This window comes from Pavona decussata, unplaced genomic scaffold (assembly GCF_977016875.1).
Source record: "Pavona decussata unplaced genomic scaffold, jaPavDecu1.1 SCAFFOLD_6, whole genome shotgun sequence".
NCBI lineage: Eukaryota > Metazoa > Cnidaria > Anthozoa > Scleractinia > Agariciidae > Pavona > Pavona decussata.
The window spans coordinates 6,127,501-6,152,116 of record NW_028145430.1 but is presented as its reverse complement, the minus strand read 5'-3'; the positions used below and the strand labels follow the sequence as shown (position 1 = coordinate 6,152,116).

Here is a 24,616-nt window from a genome sequence, read left to right as displayed (position 1 = left end):
CATTTTGGTAAAAGGACGGCATCTAGCTAAAATAGGTTTGGGTAATGTGATTTCTGACAGCTTGTCCTTGATCGAGATATGTCCAGAAATGCAGGCAATGGCGAAAATGGAAAATTTGACGATATTTTGCCAAAGGTAGAAATTCAGTTGAACGAGCTCAAGAGAAGGGTACCAACAGAGCGGCGAATTCGACGAACTCCACGAATTTGGCGAAACTGGCAAATTTGACGATATTTGCCAAAGGTTGAAATTCAGTTGAACGAGCTCAAGAGAAGGGTACCAACAGAGCGGCGAATTCAACGAACTCCACGAATTTGGCGAAACTGGCAAATTTGACGATATTTGCCAAAGGTTGAAATTCAGTTGAACGAGCTCAAGAGAAGGGTACCAACAGAGCGGCGAATTCGAAGATATTTCGCCAAAGGTTGTAATTCAGTTGAATGAGCTCAACAGAAGAGTACCAACAGAGCGACGAATTCAACGAATTTGGCGAAACTAGCAAATTTGACGATATTTCGCCAAAGGTTGAAATTCAGTTGAACGAGCTCAAGAGAAGGGTACCAACAGAGCGGCGAATTCGAAGATATTTCGCCAAAGGTTGTAATTCAGTTGAATGAGCTCAACAGAAGAGTACCAACAGAGCGACGAATTCAACGAATTTGGCGAAACTAGCAAATTTGACGATATTTCGCCAAAGGTTGAAATTCAGTTGAACGACCTCAAGAGAAGGGTACCAACAGAGTGGCGAATTCGACGAATTTGGCGAAACTGGCAAATTTGATATGTCGCCAAAGGTTGAAATTCAGTTGAACGACTTCAAGAGAAGGGTACCAACAGAGCGGCGAATTTGACAAATTCAACGAATTTGGCGAATATGGCTATTGTGACGATATTTTGCCAAAGTTGAAATTCAGTTGAACTTGCCAAGAGTAAAGCAGAAATATTTTGAAAGTAAACATGTCAGGGTTTCTAAAAATTTATTAACTTCTAGTCAGTGATTAACAAGCTATTTAATAAATTCAAAATGGCGACTGAAATGTGAAAAATTGACTTTTTTGTATATACTCATTAACCAATTTTAAGCCCTGTATAATACATCATTCTCAGAAATGTATATAGATGGAAAATAGATAAAATACTTAGAAACAGTGAAGTACAAAATCCTACAATATTATCTCCTGTCTTCTTATATTTGACCCTAAAGTCAAGATGTTTAAAGATATCTAGTAGAGGTTTAAACAAAGATCCCATCTCAAAGTTAAACCTTGGCCTATGTTCAAGGCATCGAAATTCAGAGTACTGAACCCCCAACCTTTCATTAATCGCACTCCATTGGACAAGGGATTTTGCCAGGCAGCTGTTTGTTGTTGTTGTTGATGTCTTGCACCTGATACTTGAAGTGATGGAGCGGAGGAGGTATATGGCGTGGATCTTCAACTAAATAATCGGACTAATTTGACCATGAATTGCCGCCGCTATATGGTTCTTCAAAGACTATCGCTGAACCTTGCAATATCATCAATAGAAGGCGTCATTTTTAGAGGCCTCGCAAACGCAGATAGCAAAAAGTCCAATATTGAGGAAAGTAAAACGAATACATAAACATTCTTATGTAAGGGACATGAAATGTCTTTAGGCACCAAATGGGACCCTTATGAGTCTTCTTTGGGTCAAAACATGCCCCTTATTTGGAAGCGCACATAAACGTAGCCAATCAACTAGCAAATGTGTCCGGAAATATGCAATGTACCCTACATGACAAAATTTCAAAAACTGTCAGTTTCGAAAATGGCATCATTACAACTTCACGACGATTTAAGAGTGCACCCCAAAATTTGGGGTCGTTAAGTATTCATATATTCAAGCTATTGTTCTCTCTTTTGTCGAACAATTTCCGACAATAAGGCATGTTTCCGAAGATCGCAAACTCTTTGAAGTAGGTGAGATATTTTATCTTTCCCTGGGGAAGCTAGAGGATCACATCGAGTTGCAACGCGCCGGTTCAGGATCAAGATTTTTAAAAACACTTCCCGTCCTGCAAACTAACGAACAATCAATAAACAAATTCCGTTCGCTAAACGAATACATGGATTTACCGATTTGTTTTCAGTGTCCTATAAAAGATTCTCGCTTTTCAGCAAACAAATTACTTAGAGAACCACTGTTTATAAAAATAAGGTCAAAAAGAGCGCGTGGTACATCGGCCAAAGAGCTAATGTTATTGTTTGTCAATGCGTCATTAAGTATGATCAGAATGCGACTTCCACGCTGAGTATCCCTGTTTTCTTTTTTTTATTCCTTTTTTGGTTTGATATTTTGGAATCTCTTTGCTAGGAGCAAGTATTTTAGAAACATAAACTTAATTATTATTGACCGCGTCTTCACTCGTAATAAACAAAGCGCCCAACATCAAATGCCGGTTTGCTTACAGTGAATTACAACTCTTTTCACAGCTCCTCCTTTTCATGCTTGCTTTAGGGAATACAAATCAATGTTTTAGCTTTTTCGTGAAATAAAGTTTCATTAGACAGATAGTATTTGATTTCCACACAGAACACGCGTCGGGAAGATGATCATGCCATGCACAAATTTAATTAAACATAATAACTTCGCTGTTCTACGCACCGCTTGACTAAAAATATCGAAACTCGGCTTACAGTGATCAAAACACCACGTTTGAGATCTCTTTTTAAAGCTCTCTAAAGACTCTTCGTTCATTAATATAAATAACAGCTTAAAATATTTTGCGAAGAACTCAAAACCATCAAATGTCTGCAGTGATTTTACAGAGTTCCTAAAAATATCAAGAACTTCATGGCTTAAGGCTGCTTAATTAGGCTATTGTTCCTGTCTTTTGAATTCACTTCAGGGTCTTCCTGCAAAGTTCTCACCTATTCTAAACCGAGTAAAAACGAGCTAACTTTCATCATTCTTCGCGGCTGCCGAAGTGAATGCTCAAAGGAATAAAGAGAGCCTTCAGGCAACAAAATCCAGCGGAGTCACCCATTTCTCAATGACACACTTAAATCGGCGTGAAGTTGTAATGTGAAGAAGGAAAGCTATGGATTCGCAAAATGTTCCTGACAGATTTTGGGGAAGGTTTTTGGAGCGAAAAGCTATCCCGGGGAGATGTCTGATGGTGAAGAGGAACTGAGATCAGCTGCTTGAAATGAAACCGAAGAATTGAGGTTAATTGTGAAGGAAACAGTCGCTTAAGCTGCTTGAGGTAGAAATGCATGCATGCTTTTGCTGTCCAAAACCCTGGCGAGTTGCAGTGAAATTATATTTAGTTTTGCTAACTTGTATTCGTTACCTAGTCGTGAGTCGCAATTTGCCAATTTTGTGTAAAAAAAAAATGTGATTAATCATGCCCTGGGTACCTACCACAATGTTTATACTTGTTGATTCACGATTAAAGAACGAAGTATACATGCATTATTTTTTTGTAAGGGTTTGGTTTGTTAAAATATTTTCCCTCAGTTTACGTGTAGACCCACGTTTAAAAAACGAGGTATACATGCATTATTTTTTTGGGTTGAGTTTGGTATACGTGAAGATAACTATTGTGAGAGCATGCGCGAGGCAGGCGAGTAGACAGCATGGACAAACTGTCGGCCTAAGCCTTTAGTTTCTGAACACTTTATGGCTGAATCACCCGTGGTTTTGACACAGAAGAGAAGAAATAGGTCTTCCAATTCATCCACCAATTCACCAGATACAAAGAAACCCCGAAGCGAAGAAGATCACGACGGAGGTATCGACAAATCCACCGTAGTGGCACCAAGCATGGCGGAAAAGTTTCAAGATACGCTACAAGAAATACTTCAAAAGCTCAAGAAACTCGACACCATCGAGCGGGCGGTAAAAAATCTTGAAGCTACTCTGTTGAATCTAGAAACGAGAACCCAAGCTCTAGAAAGTTTCCAAGCGGGTGCTACAAAAGATATCTCTGACCTGAAAGAGAGTACGAATTTCGCCAAAGAAATGTACAAGACAAAACTCCAAGGCATCAATAAACAGTACGACAACATTAACGCGAAGCTTCTAAACCTGGAGACAGAGAACCAGACGCTAAACAATACAATAAAAGAGCTGGAAACCAAGAACCTGTACCTTAAGGCGTACTCCCGGCGGGAGAACATTAAGTTTGAAAACATTAACGAATTCGAAGATGGCAGCGATAAAGAGGACGCCGAGCAGGTCCTCCGTAACTTTATGGATACCGAGTTGGGTTACATGGACGCGATGACAGTGGAATTCCAAAGAGTTCACCGTCTGGGAAAAAAGAAAGAGAATGAGCCAAGACCTATCCTTGCCAGATTTTTGAGGTTCAAAGACTGCGAAAAGATTCTATCACTGGGAAGGCGTCTGAAAGACAGCAACTACAAGATGTACCAAAACCTACCACGCGAAATCGTCCAGAGGAGGAAAAAGCAAATGCCCATTTTCAAGAAAGCGAAGGAAAATAAAATTCCTGCGGCCTTCAGTAAGGCGCAACCAGATAAACTTTTCGTTAGAGGTAAGCTGTGGCCAGTAGGAAAAGCCTTAGAACTCTAAAGTAATCGGTAATAAGCATTGTTATTTCGGTCAATGTCAGCCGACTTAGGAAAATACTTGTTTATTTTAAGTGCATAAATTTTCTTTATTATATTGCTTCGTGTTTTCTTTCAAAATATTCAGTTTTAATAACGGCTTATGCGGACGACGTCCTGATTATAAACAACAGGCACTGACGCCGCGCATCCTAAAAGCGAAGTTTTATTGCACTTTAGTAAGCTATAAGTCTTTGTTGTTGTTGTTTTTCTTTTTTTCTCTGTTTAAGGCGTTCTTTTGTCGATTTTCTTAGCTAAAACGCCAAGCCTCACTGCAAAAACTATTTTGTTTTGTGTGTGTTTATATGTGACTGTGATTTTTTATTTTAGCCACTGGTCTTGAAAATTTATTCCGCATGATATTTTGCATATTGAATTGTGGGCTTATTTAAGCTCTTGGTCTTTCGCACCGGTCACGCATCTTGATCTATACTACATTTCTTCAAAATTTGTGCACTAAATGGAAGCTTTAAAACTTAGCTCTTTAAACATAAGGGGTCTTGGAGAGGTTTTGAAACGAAAAGAAATTTTCAACTGGCATCGAAGCAAAAAGCTCTCGATATGTATGCTACAAGAAGTACATTGCACGGAAAACAATATTCATTTGTGGACCACTGAATGGGGATATAAAGCCCTTTTCAGCTGTTGCACAAGCAACAAAGCAGGCGCATGCATCCTTTTTAATAACAATTTTGATTTAGAAATCATGAAAACACGCTCAGATCCTAATGGGCGCTTCATTATCTGCGACATCAAAGCAAACGGTAAAATGATCACTCTTTGTAACCTTTATGCACCAAATGACGACAAACCTGATTTCTTCAGAGATATATCTACTTATCTATGCGAGTTTCAATGCGACGAGATAATTATAGGCGGAGACTTTAATTTAGTACTGGATATTACGAAGGATAAGAGAGGAGGCCGTCCCACCACACATAAGAATTCTCTTAAAGAAGTTAGAGAAATTTGCGAGACCTGGGATGTTATTGATATATGGAGAACACTAAACCCAGAGGAAGAAAGATGCACTTGGCGTCAAAAGAACCCTAATATTCAATGCAGGCTTGATTTTTTCCTAGCGAGCCAGAGTTTAATGGGCAATATCAACACTGCGGACATTGTCCCTGGATATAAAACCGATCATTCAATGATAACTATGGAAATCACAACCAATTTTAACCCCAGGGGCCCAGGTCTCTGGAAATTAAACACATCTTTCCTGTCCGAAGACAATTATGTTAGCAAAATTAAAGATATTATTCAACAAACAAAAGATGAATATGCGAATGATCCTTATGTTGGTCCCTCTCTCCTATGGGAGATGATAAAATTAAAAGTGAGAGAAACATCACTAATTTATGCACGACAAAGGAAAAAAGAAAGGACCCATCAAGAAGAGGAAATTGAAAAGAATATAGCTTCGCTAGAAAGGGAACTGGAGGGTGAAAACATTAGTGAATTACAACGAGGAAAGGTCTTAGATATGCTGAAAATCAAAAAAGAGCAACAAGAAAACATTTTAGAATATCGAACAAAAGGCGCCATTTTAAGATCACAGTGCCGATGGTACAATGAGGGTGAGAAAAATAAATATTTTCTCAATCTTGAGAAACGACACTATAAACAAGGAACAATAAACCACCTCAAAACAGATAATGGCGACGTAATTACAACGGACAACAAAATCTTACATGAATGCTTCTCCTTTTATAAAAATTTGTACTCGACGCAGTTAACTGGCGTGCAGGATCCACACATAGCCAACCGCTTTTTTCCAAAAGAGAATAATGTACACCTATCGCAGGAAGAACAATTTTCGTGCGAGGGACTGCTAACAGAGAAAGAATGCTTTTCGTCCTTGAAGGAAATGGTGAACGGCAAAACTCCCGGAACAGACGGGCTACCAGTGGAGTTCTACAAAACTTTTTGGCATGATATTTCGGATGCTCTGATCACTGCCCTTAACTTCGCACACGAGAACAGTCACCTGGCAATTACTCAGAGACGAGGGATTATAAAACTTATCCCAAAGAAAGAAGCAGACCTAAAAACCCTTAAAAATTGGCGACCTTTATCTTTACTAAATTGCGACTATAAAATAGCTGCGAAGTCAATTGCAAACAGAATCCAGTCAATTCTTCCGAAACTTGTCAATAACGATCAAACAGGATTTATTAAAGGAAGGTTCGTTTGTGAAAACATATGACTGATTGACAGTGTCATAAATTACACCGCAAACAAAAACATTCCTGGTCTGATTTTGCTTTTAGATTTTGAAAAAGCATTTGACACACTAGAATGGCCTTTCATTGAAAAAACCTTACAACACTATGGCTTTGGTCCTTCAATCCAGAAATGGATTAAAACTCTCTATAATGATATTGAAAGCTGCGTAATAAACAATGGGTGGACGAGCGACTGCTTTAAAATAGAAAGAGGCGTAAGGCAAGGCTGCCCCCTCTCCCCATATTTATTTGTTCTTTCGGTAGAAGTTTTAGCTAGCGCAATCTGAAGAGACCCGAATATAAAAGACGTGTCAGTCGGCCAAAAAGAAATCAAATTAAGCCAATATGCAGATGATACCACTCTAATTCTCGATGGCACAAAGAGTGCACTAGAAAGTTCACTCGATGTTATTGGAAAATTTAGTAAAATATCTGGTCTTAAACTCAATAACAAAAAGACTGAAGCGTTATGGATAGGTTCAAAGGCGAGAAGTCCAGAGGTTTTATGTCCAGAGAAAGGTTTTAAATGGCAGCAAATAAAAATCAAAGCACTTGGAGTTTGGCTTTCAATAGACCCTGAAGAAACTGCGAATTTGAATTTCCAAGAAAAAACGGAAAAAGTTCTGAATTTACTAAGAAACTGGCAATACCGAAGACTAAGCCTACTCGGGAAAATCACAATATTAAAAAGTCTAATCGCTTCACAGCTAGTTCATATCCTATCTCCCCTCCAAACAAATGACCAAGCTATTAGAAAAATAAACAATGCTTTCTATCTTTTCCTCTGGGATGGGAAACCAGATAAGATTAAAAGAAATATTATGATCAATGAGTACAATAATGGCGGCCTGAAAATGATTGATCTTTTTTGTTTAATAAATCCTTGAAAACTATTTGGATCAAAAAATATCTCGATAAAACAAATTTAGGAAAATGGAAACTTTTCTTCGATTTGGAACTCAGTAGATATGGTGGAGAGGCAGTGTTCCTAGGCAACCTGGACAAGACAGATACTAAGCACTCTTTCCAAACTTCCGATACATTCATCAATGAGATATTGCAGATCTGGGCTGAGGTTAATCATACCGACAATATACTCTCCTTGCAACATTACAATGAGCAACCTCTCTGGAATAATTCTCTGATTAGAATTGATCGCAAACCTGCTTTTATTCGACAATGGCTCAAGGAAGGAATTTTGTCGATAGAGCACCTTAAGAAAAACCCAACCACATTCCTTTCCTATAAAGAGTTCCAAACCAAATATTCACTTAAACCCTGCTTTCTCGCTTTTAACGGAATCATCTTAACACTGAAATCCCTGAGGGAACGATTCAAAAACAATATAATCAATATTGAAAAAGAAGATGTCAGGCCTTTCAACAAATCATTCTTGGTGACGAAAAAACCCAGCAACTTAGTTTATAGAAACCTTGTAGCACTTAAGAGTGAGAAGCCGCTAAGTTCTCAAGCGAAATGGCAGAACGATTGTAAACTAGAAGATGAAATTGATTGGAAAAAAACTTTTCAACTGGCAAGAACGTGCACAAAAAGCACCAAGATTATTATTTTCCAATTTAAACTTCTCCATCGACGTCTTGCAACAAACTCCTTTCTATTTAAAATTTCAGCTAGAGATAACGATCGTTGCACTTTCTGTGGAGGAGAAACCGAAACTTTGCTTCATATTTTCTGGAATTGCACGTTAACTTCTCTTTTTTGGAAAAGTATATTCAACTGGCTACGTGCTTGCTCACTAATTCAGAACGAAAACCTTGACATGATCACTGCCTTAGGCCTAGCCCTGACACCTCAGATGCTAAGCTCCAAATTAATTTTTGCTGTTTGATGAGCAGATATCACATTTGGCTTTGCAAAATGAAAAACGAAATTCCCAACTTTCCACAATTTCTACGTTTTCTAAAGAAAACCTATGAAATTGAGAAAAACGGTTCCAACGACCCTCCTGAAAAATGGAAACCTCTCCTTGATCACCTTTAACTTAAGATATATGACAATTCTAAATACGGTTAAGGTGCGTGCCTTTTGCTACTTATTTTTGCAAATCTAATCTAATAAAACGTCGGAGACCTTCTCAAGCTAGATCAAATAAGAGTACACTTAATAATTATCCTTTTCGCACTTGTTTATTTATGTCTTATTTCATGCTCATTTTACAATGACCAGTAATACATTGTTCTTTGTTTTGCTTTAATGAAACTTTCGCCTCTTTTCTTTTTTTTCCCTTACATCTGTTAAAAAAGTGAAAGTAAAAAAGTATTGTAGTGTAAGTGATTTGTAACTAATGTTAAAAGTAATGTACTTTGTTTGTAAGTAGTGTTTTGTTTGGAATAATAATAAAATAAAATAAAAAAAAAATTAAAAAAAAAGATAACTATTGTCCCCCAATGTTACTTGTGAACGCACCTTAAATAACGAAATATATTTGTATTATTTTTTTCACGTTGTTTGGTGAATGTGACGATTTTTATCCCAATGTCTGGAATTTGTCATATTTTCTACAACTGTAATATTACTCCATCATCATCATTGGCTTTCATATGTTTGGCTAACTTGCATACATTTGTCAATTTGACAAACTTTGGCCAACTTTTTTCACATTTTCCAGAATCATCTAATCCACCAGTATGGCAGGCTTTCATGTGTTAAGCTTAATACTCGGGTTGAAGGCCACTTATTTCCAGAAATTTAGTGTCCTTGGCCATTTGCCCTTGGTATCCTTGTCTTAAGCTTATTCACCTAAATTGTGGTCTTTGGCGAAATATCGTCAAATTCGCCATATTCGTCACATTCCCAACTTTGTTGGTACCCTTGTCTTGAGCTCATTCGCTTGAATTTTGGTCCTTGGCGAAATATCGCCATATTCGTCAAATTCGCCACTTTGTTGGTACCCTTTGCATGCATTCGGCACTTTGACAAAATTTTGCCAAATTTGTCACATTCGCCAAAATCTTCAAATCCACCAACATGGCAGGCTTCCATGTGTTTAGCTGATTTGCATTTGTTTAGGAATTTGGCGAAATCTTGCCAAATTTACCAGCGTTATGACTGTGGCAAGATTTCATCAACATTGCCAAATTTCGCCAAATTTGTCACATTCGCCAAAATCGTCAAATCCACCAACATGGCAGGCTTCCATGTGTTTAGCTTATTTGCATTTATTTGGGAATTTGGCGAAATCTTGCCAAATTCGCCACCATTATGACTGGCAAGATTTCGTCAAAATTGCCAAATTCGCCATTACCTGCATTTCTGGACATAAGTGCCTTGATCAGGACCAGAGTAAACATTCTTATTAATTTTGCCACCAACTTCTCCATCCTGCATTGGCTCACTTAGTAAAATTGCAATGTTGTGCAAAACAGCACATGCACCAATGATGATGCAGACTTTTTCTCGTGCCATACAGATTGCAGAGTGCAGAACATGAAAGCGATGTTTCCAGCAGCCAAAAGTTTGTTCAATGATTACCCTTGTTTTACAATGAGCTTCGTTGTAAGCGACTTGTGGTGGGGTGGTTGGGTTATTGTATGGCGTCATCATAAATGGCCACAATGCGTAACCACTATCCCCTAGGAGAATTCTACCATTCAGTGAGTAATGATTTTCTTGAATGTAGTTACATGTTTGAGGTCCTGAACACGTGACTGTCATGTGTACTTCCTGGCCTTCGAGCCACAAGATTAGTAAACAAACCTGAAAGGATTACAAGCAATAAAATCATGTCCGGTAAGCTGCAAAGGCTATAGTTGACACTTCAGAATAGCATTTTGATGAAAGGATCACTGCAATCAATCAGTTTGAATGTGACCAATATTTAGTATAATTTGATTACATGCAGTTGCTATTGGGAAAATTTTACTTGAAGGGCAAAGTGTCATTTTTGTGTGCAAATACAACGGTCGGCAAATTTGGGGATGTAAGGAATGATTTTAAAACTGCATCACTTACCTTCGTGGTTACATATTCCTTGGAAATAGCTATGCTCGTTTTCGTTGGGTGCTTGGATTCTGATATGCGTGCCATCAACGCATCCGATAACACAGCGAAATGTTCCTCGCTGGTAAAAGGCCGTCTTTGCGTTTCGCGGCAAATGCAAGAGACATATTCGTGACCACTCGTGACACTGTCGACTTATCAACGGCAATGGCGTCTCCCACCACTTGAAGAAAGCTGCCACTTGTGTGAAAGTGCAAAGCAATTAGGACTTGTTGAAGAGGGGAGAGAGGGTGATTTCCGTTCGTTTTATGACGGAGATTGTCTGCCAAAAGGTTTGTAATGTACAGGGGTTTCACTAAATTTTGAAGTAGCTAGCTGTGGCACTTGAGGGGCCTTTGGCCCCGCCCTCTAGGGGGGTCTGGGGGGCATGCCCCCCTAGAAAATTTTGAAATCTGGATCCTTACAAATGCAATTTCCTGCATTCTGGGCACCAAATTGAGTACAAGGGAGAGTCAACAAATAAGGAAGATTTATTAGCAATGCAAAACAATTGTTTTATTTTTTACAAGTCTAATGAGTTGTAAATGTAAGTTTGAAGTTTGCAAACGTATTAATTACATCATACACACTGGAAACTATTGAAATGTCAGCAACCGATATTGTTATATATTACAATGTAATATTGAAATCGTATTAAAATCAGAAATGCAAACAGCAGCATAGAAAATTGTCTAGGATTATTAGTTCCTGCAGTATCACAACTTTTACAAAAACTATTAAGGGATATTTTGTACAACAACTACAACAAAAATGATTTGAATTAACTTACTGGAGAAAACAACTTATGTTTGAGTAGGTAGAACAAAATTATTGTACTGTTACTTAGAGCAGAAGCTGTATTTGCTACACAGTAGCTTTGGTTCGTATTAGGAGAATCAGACAATGTTTAATAACAGACTGAGTTAAGACACTTCAGTAAACAAGGCATTCTTGAAACATTTCATAAATATTTTAACACTTTTACTTTGACTTAGTGTTTAAGTTAACTAAAAGTCTAACTCATCAGTGCCATCAAAATCAGAATCATAGTCAGAGTCATCTGAGCTATCAGACAAGCTGTCTGGCTGGGGTAGGTTCATTTCCTTCAAAGCTGCATTCACTTCCTCTTGCAACACTTCAATTTCCTGCTCTGTGTTTACTTCATCCTCTGAATTGGTCGGCTGCAGGGTTGGTGCTATTTGAGGATTAAGATCAGCTTGAACTGCAGCATCGGAAAATGTTGCTCTCCTGGCAGCTCCCTTTCCTTTGGCTATTTTCCGTCTGGGCTTGATCTTCATGCACTCCTTCACAGTGTCTTTAATCAACTGATCAGATTTTAGATTCCTCAACTTCAGGCCCATTCAGTGTGATGGTGCATTAGTGCGCCCAGCATGTCGTTCTTGAGTCTACTTTGCATTCGTGTCTTGAGCCTCTTCACTGCTGACGCTCCTCTTTCTGGCCAAGCATTGCTCACTGGAAGTGAAAGACATAGCTCGGCAAGGCACAGCAAACCAGGTACGAAGTGCTGGAATGTGGCGTGCATGGACAACATTTTTTCAAGAGTCCATTCTGTGGGGGACTTTGTAACCAGCGCTTTCTTGTGTGGGAGGTGCAACACCTCAGATGGTATTTGATCCTTCATCTGCAGAAGGTTCTATTTGAATTTCTGCCATTCACACAACAGTTCCTCCTTCATTTCCGCTTGGCTATGGTGCCCATTGTAGAAATAGCCGGCCAGTATTTCGATATCATCAGCACCATAATCCTTAAATGCTGGGTCTGATCTCCCAGGAACTGCAGGGAAATCAAAGATCCGAAAAGCTGTCAGAACAGGCAGGCTGTCTTCAAAGCGACTGTTGATGTTCTCTTTCAACGCCGTGATATACTTCTGAGTGATGATGTTAAACTCTGCGCGTGGAAGCCAGTAAGTGCTGGAAGTTCACAGGTTGAAAGCCTTTCCCCATCGCCCAGATCTTTCTGTAACTCTCGCAAGGGCTTGTCTGTTGCAGCTACATCCTGTAAGGTCTCAACTGTGTACTTGATAGCTGGGGTGATAGCTGCCAAGGAAACATTGCCTTCTTGAAAAGCTTTGCTTAAATGAGCAAGGGCGGGCAAGACAGCATGCAACATGTAAACTGTTGACAAGAACGTGATGTTAGCAGTCTGGTTGAGCAGACCAGTTGCCAAGGCATCGCCCTCTTCTTTCATGGTGCGCAGAGTCTGACATAGTGCCTCAAAATCATCAAAAACTCTGTCAATTGCTTTCTCCATTGATAACCATCTTGTTCTGCATACTTTTTTGAAACACTTTGCTACTTTTTCCCGTCCTTTTGCTGTCAAGTTGATCTTCTCCATGGCCATAACTGCTTTCCCATAAGCAGCAGTCCTTTTTGCAGAATTATCAAAAAATGACCACAGCTGGATCAGGATCTTTTCAACGGTGGTAATGTAGGACACATCATTATTTGCATCACCACATGCAAGTGCCAGGCGATGACAAATACAATGGACATTGAGAAGCATTGGGGACTCTTTACGAAGTTGCACAGATACGCCATTTCTTTCGCCAGTCATCACGCTGCATCCATCTGTTGCAAGACCAAAAAGTTTTCCTGAAAGTCACATGGAAATTGAACATCCCAAACAAACCCCCGAGCTAGAAGTTTACACATTAACTGTACCGGAACAGATCGTCCATTCACTTGCATTAATCCAAGAATTCCATTAAAACGCTCAAAGCTAAAACATCAAAAGGAATGCACTGGACCACAGTCAATAACACATTCTTTTAAATGGCAGTGGAGATGCATATTTGGTGTCACAGCCTGTTTCCCATACAAACATTCAAATCTCTCTCCAAACTCCACAAATAGCAGATCAGCTTTCAAAATGTCAGTCTTGGACAGAACTGGTGTGCAAAGATACTGGCAAGCAAGACAAATGTCTGCCAGCACCTTAAATGGCTTTCTAGTAACAAGCCTTTTAAAAAAAACATGGAGTAAATCAAGGTCTAGTTCTTCCATTGTGATGCTGTGTAGCCACCATAATTGGATGCTATTCTTTGTGGCAATCTTCCGATTCCTGTTCCAACATCAAATGAATTTATACGTTCATCCAATACTTTAAGGTCTTTCTTTGATAATAAGTTTTTCTTAACCCAGAGCTTGAAAACATTCTTTGCAGTGCCTAGAAACAAATTATGCATGGGGTCAATTGCAGTGAACCTCACTGCATCAAAGTATTCAAGCTGTAACAGGCAACTATAATAGACCTCATACTTTGTAGCCAATGACTCATGCTTTGTTTGGGTGGAAGCTTTTTCTAACCATCTCTGCGTGTAAGCGATGACTGCTATTATGGCGCGGAGGCCACATGTTTCTATCAAAGCCAGAGTAGTCCGTTTTCTCGCCAAAGCTCCCTGGAAAATACTTAAAACATTTTGAGCAGCCGCGATGTGCTGAATGACCTTTTAAACTGCACAGTTTCCGCACAGCCGGTAGATCAGCTGAAGCAAGAAGGAGGGCACCTCGGTATTTAAGGGGTATTGTACTCTGACTAGTTGAAAGTTTAACGCCTTTCCAAAATGCCTTGAGCTCATCAACAATTGGTGCCAAAAATGTGCTCATTTCAGGTACAATTCCAGCTACTATGACGTTCTCCCATTTGAACCGTTCTTCTCTTGGTAGATTTAGTATATTTAAATAAATTACACCAATGGATCTGTCACATCTTCTCTTGAACGGCTGAAACCAGTCCACATTGATCGCGAATGCAAGATTTCTAGGGGCATTCAGAAAGTCACTCCCTTTATATGTAAGGAAATCTCTCCAGATGTTACCATCATAAACATCAGCTACAATGTTGTCATCGATTTGACATTCACGCCACTGCTCACACATTTCAGGAAGTCCTGGTCTTTTAAGTACTAGAGATCTTTCACATAACTCCAACAAGAGCCACTATAGCGAAAAAGTCCACTAAATATGTAAAATACGCGGTCTGTTTTCTCATGGGTAACTTTTTCTTTATTTGCAGCAGCGCCCGAATAAAGCAATCGAATAAAACACGAATTGGGCGACAAAAAGCATTTATTTTTTTAGCGTTTTTGTTAACAAATACACTGCAAATACAATCAATGCAAAAAAATAACAAATGTCTGTTCAAAATTGAAAGTTTCTCATTTTTAATCGTCATCGATACTATCGCTATCAAATTTATTTAGGATGCGTTCTAGTTTGCTCATGAGTTTCACCGCCTCTCCACACATCTGGGAGGCGCCTTGTTGGCCTCTTCCCCTGTTCGCTGTCGCTTCTTTGAGGGCTTTTTTTTTTTGGTTTGTCCTGTTTTGGCGGCTCAGGTGGTGTGGGAATGGCTTTCTCTGGGAGGTCAGTATTGGTATCTGCACTATCTTCTGTATCTTCATCAAGGCAAGCTGCCTGCTCAAATTTCGCTGATTTACGCTGTTCTGGCGAGCATTTCTTTGAGTATTGCATTCTGTTATTTATGATAGTTTGTGACATCGCCACCTCGCTTGAACTTGTTGCGGGGGCAGGCAGCTGTTTGGCTTTCTGAAGGTTTTGGGAAACGATTCGTCTGATTCTCTTGATCAATGATTCTCTTGGGGTAGAACGGTAGTATTCCCTGATACTTTCATTCCTTAAAGAATTGCCAGCCATGCGTTGACTTAAGCGTTCCTGTATTGCGTTTAATATTTCATCCCAGCTCGAGTTTTCGCTGTAGGCTTTCAAGACTATCTTTTCCTCGACTCCAGTGATCATGTAGCGACGTTTTTTGGAACCCTTCGCCTTGGACTGTATTGATGATTCTGCACAAAAATAAAATAAAATTAGAAGCACAAATATAGTGGAAAAAGTCCGGACAGATCAATGCTTACCTTATGTAACAGGCTGTTCCCCATCCTCGTCAAATGGTCTCCAAAATGCTGAAGTCATTTCTGAGAACTGAGTGAGATCATCGTATTTTAAGCGTTGTCTTTTATAGCTCATATCAAACCAAAATATATTTTACACCATGTCCCTAGGGTTTATTATTGGTTTACAATTTACCCTCTCTTCAAGCAAGTTAGTGATAAGAGAGAATCAACATAATTATACCCAGTGTCATACGATTCAAAGAGCCTAGCCATACGTCATTACCGTCAATACCATAATTTTCTCACTAACGGAAAAAAGGAAATCTGGTTTACTCCCAGTGGTATAATCACTGCCTTTATGAAATGGAATGGGAGGGCCTTGACTAGAAATAGTACTAATTAAACACCTTCAGATGATGTAACCTTCTTTAACACCTCCAGATGATGTAAACAGTTTTGAAATCGAAATTAATCATTCTGGTTGACATCATGCACAGGGGAATACCAGATCAACGTTTTTTTCTGCTAGTTGGAATTGTTCTTGCCTTTCTTGCCGAGCTCCCACCGCTGGTTGCAAACCATCGAGTCGATGAGCTACTGCAGATTTTGGGTGTATTACTGCTGCTCCTGGCATCATTTCCCATCGTTCCTCACTTGCCTCAACAAATAATGCAACGTGTTGATCCAGATTTCCATGGCTTTCAGTTTAGAGGGCGAGATGTTTTTGTAGAATATGGGAATCAAAAGCATCTGTTTTGGTTGAATACAGGAGAACTTCCAGAAACCATGATGCATATTGTTACCAGAATCTCTGCAGAGTTATCACGTCTGAACAGAAGGGGGAGACCAAGACAAAGGAGAAGAAATTCTAAAATTTCTAATGTTAACAAAGTACTCTTGACATTTATCTGGCTCAGAAAGTAGCCCTGTTAAGACACACGCGTTAATGTTTGACGTCGGTCCATCTACCGTTTGTAGTATTATCTATAGGGTGTTGCCCATTTTATGGAGATATTTTCGCAATCAAGTGTCCTGGCCAAATTTAGTCGAATGGAATTCTCTTTGAGGAAACTGGCGTTATTTTCCCAACGCAGTGGGATGTATCGATGGGACCCCGCATGAAATTTACAGACCCCAGGTCGAACCCAGCGAGACCTTTTTAGTGGCCATCATCATTACCACCTCATGAACACCCAGCTCATTGTAGATAATGCAGGAAATATAGTTTTTCTACAAGCTGGTTTTTTCGGATCTCTCAACGATGCAGGCAATTTTAATTTAATGGAGAGGATTGGGGCAGGTACAAATTATGATATGCCTCCAGATGCTGTACTTCTTGCAGACAAGGGATATCCCTCCTCTGTTAACCCCTTTTCGAGCTGCTCAGATTAGACGTTTGCCCAGACATGTGCAAAGAATGGCAAGAAGGTTTAACCGAAGGCTTTTGAGATGTAGAATAATAATTGAGCACAAGATAAAGCATGTAAAAACTTATCAGGCTGTAGGGAGCATATGGCGGCACCCAAGATGGTTTCAACCAATAGTCGTAGAGCTCTGCACTTTCCTAGCTCAGCGCCATGTGGTACTTTTTGATGATGTATGATAACTGATCTGTTCCTGACTTTCACTCTCGTAACAAGTAATTTACAGATAAAACCAAAATATTGCCAATGTCATTTTGTTTATCTTTTACCGTTGAATTTATTTGAAAATGAAAACTGAACACTAAAAATAAAATGCTTTTTGTCGCAAATTTCGTGTTTTGTTTGATGTTTTTTTTTTCTGGCATGCCGCAAATAAAAGAAAAGTTACCCATGGGAAAACAGACCGCGTATTTTACATATTTAGTGGACTTTTGCGCTACAGTGGCTCTTGTTGGAGTTATGTGAAAGATCTCTAATGCTTCCACTTAATCAATAATACTGTTGAAACAGTAAAGTTTGTGTGGATGAAAACACACCTTTCCACTGCCCAGGACTACCTTTCTTGCCAATGCTGTTCCACACTCCCTCTTTGAACCCTTTTTAAAAGGTTTGTGGTTTGACCTTGGTCATGAGTACAGACCTCACTGCGTTCAGTCTGTACTTCTGACGTCCTCGGTCAAGATTCTCCCATACAGACCTCCTGCTCGGTTAAGGTGGCCGAACATAGTTTTCAGCACACCTCTGAAGGCTTTGCTGATGCTAGGCAGCGCGCGCACAAAGATTACAAAATAACAAACATGGCACCGATAAAGCGAGGTTTATTTGTTTTATGCCTGTGAAGTATGTGGTATTTTCCTTCTTAAAATGACACCCACTGTGTCAGGTTTGATCTTTTGTTGGACTGTTATGAAATAAATATTCAGCATATGCGCATGCGCAGTTGGATGAAAAAATGCGAACGCATTTTCTAGCAGAAACGCGTGGATTTCTCAAAAATCACTCCTTTACAATTTCATAAAATTTAGAAGAAAGATACTTTAGGAAGCAAGTAAGTGGACGATTGCAAAAAATTTTAAATTTAACAGAAGAAATTGTAAATAATCTAGTTTTCCTTCAACAAAGGATAGCTCAAAATCCCTCTGTTAAATTATCATTGTAATAGTGCTAACATGCGTACATTTTAAGTTTCTTTCTAGCAATTAATGAAGACAACCTAACAACTAGATTTTCTGCAAATTAATAAAACCCGATTTTAAAGTCATTTTTTTATCAAGTTGCATTGCCATGGCAACAACACACGCCACCTTAACTATCAAAATACGAAAGCGCATCCTTTTATCTAATATCATGCAAAGTTTGGAGACTTAGAGATCAGTAGTTTTAGAGAAACGGTAAATGGGGCGCAGGTATCATATAAACTGTGTTGAAGAGGTAAATATAATATAAACATACAAATAAGTAAATCCCATTTTTACTTTTTTAGCTTTTTAGCAGAGGCTAACCAGACTGCCACCAAGACAATTATTAAGGCAGTCATAGCTGATCGTGGTGGCACTGAAAATTGCCCCTGGTCTCCAGCTGAAATGAAAGGTAACTGCACCTCCCCCTCTATTTTATAGTTTCTGGAACAGAGGTTCAAACCATACATGTAAAACATAGTTAATTGATGCCTCCGAGGAGGAATGGACACAGTTTACTGGAAACGTCCCTTGTATTACTTTTCCATGTTTACCTGGTCTGTCCATAAAGACGTTCTCTCAAATTGGAGAGGGGGGGGGGGGGGGTATGAAAATGTAGATCTCAGGGGCTCAAATCACGTGACATAATCTTTTTGGTGTCTTATCTTCACATCACTGTTAAAACATCCATTGTCAGCTGTTCTTTTTTATTTATATCAGATGGAATTGGGTGTTGTCAACTGAAATGATCACAGTATTTATATTTACATTGATAAGTCACTCTAAGGGCTGTTGGCACAATGTAGAACACATTCTTTCTTTTCAATGTAAATTTCCATTACTTGAACATGTACTAATATCAAGGACAATTTTTTCCTGTTAAGGGGCTGCTGCGACATACTTAAAGAGTTTGTATGATGCTGCCATGAGGGCAAAAAAGGGCAAGCTGGAGGCTCACACAGATCTCTGCCGAAGGCAGGGAAGGATGCAAGATGTAAGTTGTTTCCATTATGACACACTTGTACATGCAATAACACATTTATCAAGTACTAAAAATTACCATGATTAGTTTTCCTTTTAGTTGCTAAGCATAAACAACATCCAGTAACATTACTGTTTACAAGAATAAATGTAAATACATGTACACACAAAACTTGCGTGTAAGAACCTTTATTTGTTAAGTCCAACAAAATAGATTCTTGCATTTAGGGATAGTAATTGAAAGTTCTTAATTTTTATGAAGAAATTTGTTGTTGACTATTAGAAAATAACTAAACAAACTCACCGGGTAATTTCTAACACTGCAATCTTACACCCAAACTTTATGATAAATAAATTTAACTGTAAGCCACTTATGAGAACCTGCCTGACCTTTCCTGGCTAAACAGTTTCATATATTTTATAAAATTGCAATTTTTCTGCCAGTAGGTTCTTAAACCAGTAAGTTATTTTACTCAGGCTTCTAACTGTATCATCATGTTACAGATACAAGCATCTTTTGAAAGGAAACAATAGGGGGTGCACTTGTTAACCTTGTGCTATTTTTTACTTTCCTAGAAAACTCAGAAGAGGCTGGTAACACTGAAGACCATGCCCTGGTCAAATGAGAAACAGGCACAGGTTGAAGAAGCTGTAGGGAACCTGGCGTACACAAGCTCAGATGAGTCTGACTTTTCTGAGGATGAAAGTAATCAGAGCAAGTTAAGCAGATACCTTGTCAAAAGGCTTCCATGGGAGAGGACTTCTCTAACTAAAGCTAAGAGAAAGCTTGATGAGGCTTATTCCAGAAGCCTCGACTCCAAAAGGGTACACCTGGTGACAAGACGCCGGCACTCAATGCCATCAACAAGACGCCAACCCACTGAGCCTCTAGAATGGGCAGTCAGGGCTGAGAATCCAGCCCCTACACCTGGCACCCGGTCATCTCCATCTACATGTGCTAGAACTCCAAGTCATCCTACACCAGCAGTTATACCACCCACCAGCACCCGTCCTCCTTCATCTGGAACTCCACTTAACAGCACCCATCCACCTTCATCTGGAACTCCACCTTCCCATACCCATCCTCCAACAACTGGAAGTCCACCCACCCGCCCTTCTCCTTCATCTTGTCCAGCAAGAACTACAACTCCATCCCCCAGTACCAGTTCTGCCCGTCTGCCAGCAACAGTGACGCCATCCCCCAGCACTCTTTTTTCAAGATCTGGAACTTTGTCCCTCTTACCTGACTGTAGCTCCACTCCCAAGACATCCAAACAAAACAAAAAAAAAACTTCAAAGTCAAAAAAGGATGGGGCCCATAGGCGTTCTGCTTCGCCAGCTTATTGATATTTTTACAAGTACATTCTTTTTTTTAATTTATATTTTTGTAACAACTTTTTTTGCAGTGATGCTACCAAATAGGTAACAGTTTCTATTTTTACTACACTTGGGATTGCATTTTTTTTTATTTTGACACTTGTTTCGAGGCATTTGATACAAACATTGATACAAGAACATATGTTAAAGTTTCTGTTCAACTTGTTTTTTAAAAAAAGAACGAAGTTTTCAACTTTACATATAGTTGTGCATTTCAAGAAAAAAGCCTTCAATATTTCAAGCAAGAATTAAATTATAAGACAAGGTATGCAAAGATTTTGCTTTAGGAATGAAGTTTTCAATATTAGTGGTAACTGATGTTATTTTGTAACAAGGTTTTCAATTTTGCATTTGTTTGTTACACTTAGACTTAAAGAGGTGAAGAGAAAATAGAGAAATAAAGTAAAGTAAGATGTTTCAAATAGTATTCAAAATGTTTCCATTATACCAGTAGATTTTTATTGTTTTGAATGGAATTCCTCTTAAAACTGATTCAAAATTCACACTTTTCAAGGAAAATTCTTATCACCATCTCTCCGTGCTCTGACATACTGTACAAGTCAGGCCACCATATTATCTCAATCTCCCTTGTGGCTTTGCCTTCTCCATATCCAACGATCAGGGATGTTTTAGATGATGGCGGTTTGCTTTTTCTCACAGGCACATGTGCCCTCTGCTTTGCCCTAAGAATTTCTTCCTCGGCAGAAAGTGGGGCTATCATCTGTTCCCTTTCCACTGGGCTGTTTCCTGAATACAGGACATCTTGATCAAAAGATACATCCCCTTCTTCCAGGGCTTCAAGAAAATGTTCCGAGTCAAAAATCTTGTAAGAAATTTTACGGGTCAAGCTCTTGTAGCTTGGCTGTGCCTTGTGACTAACAAGTCTTACTCCATTAACTTGGGCTTTCAGTTTACCAATGAAGTATTCAAAATCCTGCTTTGGAACCTGGTGACTGTCAATTTTCACCCATCTCCCTGGTGAAAATAAATTATAATTTAGAAGTTTGATTAGTTAGACTATTTCTGTTCACAAAAGATGAAAATTATGATTAGGCAGACTGTCGTATTACACTTTTGTGGAAGGTGAAAAAGCAAGCCCTGTACGTTAGGCAAAACAGGTGAATTTAGGCTACTTCTAGGCCTTTATTTATGTTGCGATGCAACGCTTTTCGGTGTGTGAGGGAGTGAGCCTTACGTGACGAATCAAAACGTATTGGGTCGGTAAACTAACTCAATATACTTATTGCAACGTATACTCGTACACAAAGAAAATAACTGGATACATTGTTGAACAGGCTTCGCCACTGACTGAGACATGTTGCACATTGATTGCCTGTGACCTCTTCCCGCATGAACAATTACTGAACTAATTCCATCTGTCCCCACCCCCCTACCCCCCCTTCCCCGAGAAAAAAGTGACTTGAACTGCTTAACTGCAGAATACCCTGCAACTTATTTGCATCTCGTTGAATAAGAATAGCAACTATTGTTGTATACCTCGTTCTTCAAAGCACACCGACACATGTAAATGAAGTGGTTATGAAGTGGCAGAGTATTCTGCAGTTCCACTTGAATTATGCTGCCTAACATTTAATCTACCTTTTAATAGATATGGAATGCACTTACCTGGTAGTCGAGGGTGAAATGCGCAGCTTATCTGCTCAATGACTCCGTTTAGCCACATTCGGTAGCCCGACTTGCTTTCGCGATCTACAGTGTAGTGTTTCTCGTGGGCTCAGGAGAACTGTCTCTTCTCCGTCCTTGAATTCGGGAATCAACGTGGCTTCCTCGATTTCTTCATGCCTTTCCTGGACATGCTTTCATAAAGAATAAAATGTTTTCAAGCATTTCTTACAGAATGGGCATTGCGTCGTGTAACTCGACATTTGTCAAGTAGGTCTCGAGTGATGAGTTTGACCAGCACAGTTGACTACCAGGCAACAATCAGCCGTAACTGGATAACTACCAGTTAGGGTTTGCGGTTTATTAATCTAATTTCTGATTGGTTTCCCTTTGTGATAAAATGACAGTTCTTGTTTTCACGCTTCCTGATTCGTTTGACAAAGCATGAGAAGTCGATACGACATTTCAGACAAAAAAGGCTTGTTTGCGAAATGTCTTGTCACGCAATACTTGAATCAAGCGTGAAACTCTGTATTTGAGAACTGAAGTTGGAAAATTTTACAGTAGGGAGCTGAAATAAAGTGACAGTCATTGTAATGTATGGAGTCGAGAGGGGTGAACTAAAAACCAAATGTTCTTTTCTATGCCTAATTTGACAATTTCCTTCAGCTTATAATTATGTGACCATTGCATGGTGTGACACTCCACCCTACCCCCAGAAGACTTCTTCAAAACGTGTTCTGCTTGTAAATCTGGAACGTTTTTATTTCAGTGAACTTTAAACATGTCCGAAATTATAGGAAGCTGATTTCACTCTCCCCCACATTCCAAAGAAGAAAAAAAAAAGCAGAAGCGAGAATGGGGAAAAAGGCGAAAGGAAGAGAAACGAAGATGAAAGCGAGAGGAGAAACGTAAAAAACAAGCGCCTTGTGTCAGTGAACCGGTTCCTGAACACGACGCCAACATCGCTGATGGAAGTAATGGGCTGGATTTGCTACAGTCTTTCCAAAGCATCCACGGGGATAGCGAGGAGAAGGAAAAGGTCGGTCGCCGCAATCACACTCATAGTTTGGATTGTAACAACGAGCAAAATGTGATTTTAAAGAGGAAGAAAAAGGACATTGTTGATGAATGTGCTGGGTCAGGTTTGACAGTTAAAAAAGAATTGTTCTGAGGGATGACGAGCATGAGAATCCTGTGTCGGCATTGAACTCTGGAATCATGTTTAGCAGGGGGAAGAAATTACTATCACTTGCAAAGCTAAAAAGGACGACACCCAAGGTTTCTTCACAAAATAATTCCAGAGTCTTCAACAAGTCTAAAACAGGGAAGACTGCTGAGGACCAAGGAAAGCAAGAGATGAGACTCCAAGCAGTGCAAGAACTGGACCCGTCCTTGCTCATCAAAACAGATGAAAGGCAGATAGGTTCCGGCAATTTTGGGAACGTTTTCCTTGCGATGTACCGAGGGATTAAGACCGTATTAAAACAAATGAAAAAGCGTGATGAATCCAGGAAAGAAACTGAACGATGCAAGCTAGAAGTGCTTCATGACTCATAGAAGTGCCTCAGGCAAGAATGTTACGCAGTCTTGGAGATCACCCCAACCTTCCATTTCTTTTTGGCGTAGTCACAGAGAGGGAGCCTTACGCCATCGTTATTCAGTTTCTTGGGAAAGGGAAAGAAACTAAGACTCTCCAAAAAGTGGTTCATAAAAGAATGTTCGATAAGAAGTCGACCGCAAATGTTTTGAAGGAAATTGCTGAAACTCTGGAACACATCCACAGCAAGGGAATTGTGCATAATGATTTAAAATCGAACAATGTGATCATTCAAAGAAAAAACGGTGGAAGTTTTCAACCAATTATTATTGATTTTGGAAACAGCGAAGAGATTAGGAAATAAAAAGTGTACAGAAGAAAAGGAGACTACCTTGCACCTGAAGTAAGAGAAGGGAAAAAGCAAAGCCCCGCAAGTGATATCTTCTCATTTGGAAAAATGCTTGACTCCTCCGTTTCCGGTAGAAGCTTTATTGCTCTGTTCACGGAAGTAATAAGCATTACGACTTAAGAGCATGCCTGGGACAGGCCGTCTGCACATCAAGTTGTGTCAGCAATAAACAATATTGTTCTGATCATCAAAAGTTAACTGTTATGTACTTGGGTTCTAGCTCGAAGCGATGGTCAGCTAAGTCAATGTCGGATCGATGACGACTGATCAAAACTTCGTCCTTGACCGACTGAAAAGTAACTTTTGCTATTTTGTTCAAATTTTAAATATCTTTTCATTTACAGTCATATTTCTTCCTTTCCCCACAGTTCCCTCTGTCTGGCGTCTTGGCG

General features: G+C 39.4%; 1 protein-coding gene and 2 pseudogenes across 1 annotated transcript; 2 read left to right on the top strand and 1 right to left on the bottom strand.

Moving 5' to 3' along the window:
* Positions 1–11,277: 11,277 nt before the first annotated feature.
* LOC146489431 (zinc finger protein 862-like) lies at positions 11,278–17,746 on the bottom strand (annotated as a pseudogene).
* An 857-nt stretch (positions 17,747–18,603) lies between these two features.
* LOC146489430 (uncharacterized) lies at positions 18,604–20,771 on the top strand. The gene is made up of 3 exons (XM_085108818.1): positions 18,604–18,706; positions 19,179–19,288; positions 19,852–20,771. Exons 1-3 carry the CDS (start codon positions 18,700–18,702, stop codon positions 20,620–20,622), a joined length of 888 nt encoding a protein of 295 aa, XP_084964944.1. The 5' UTR covers positions 18,604–18,699; the 3' UTR covers positions 20,623–20,771.
* Positions 20,772–22,510: 1,739 nt separating this feature from the next.
* Positions 22,511–24,422, top strand: LOC146489429 (calcium-dependent protein kinase 1-like; annotated as a pseudogene).
* Positions 24,423–24,616: the final 194 nt, after the last annotated feature.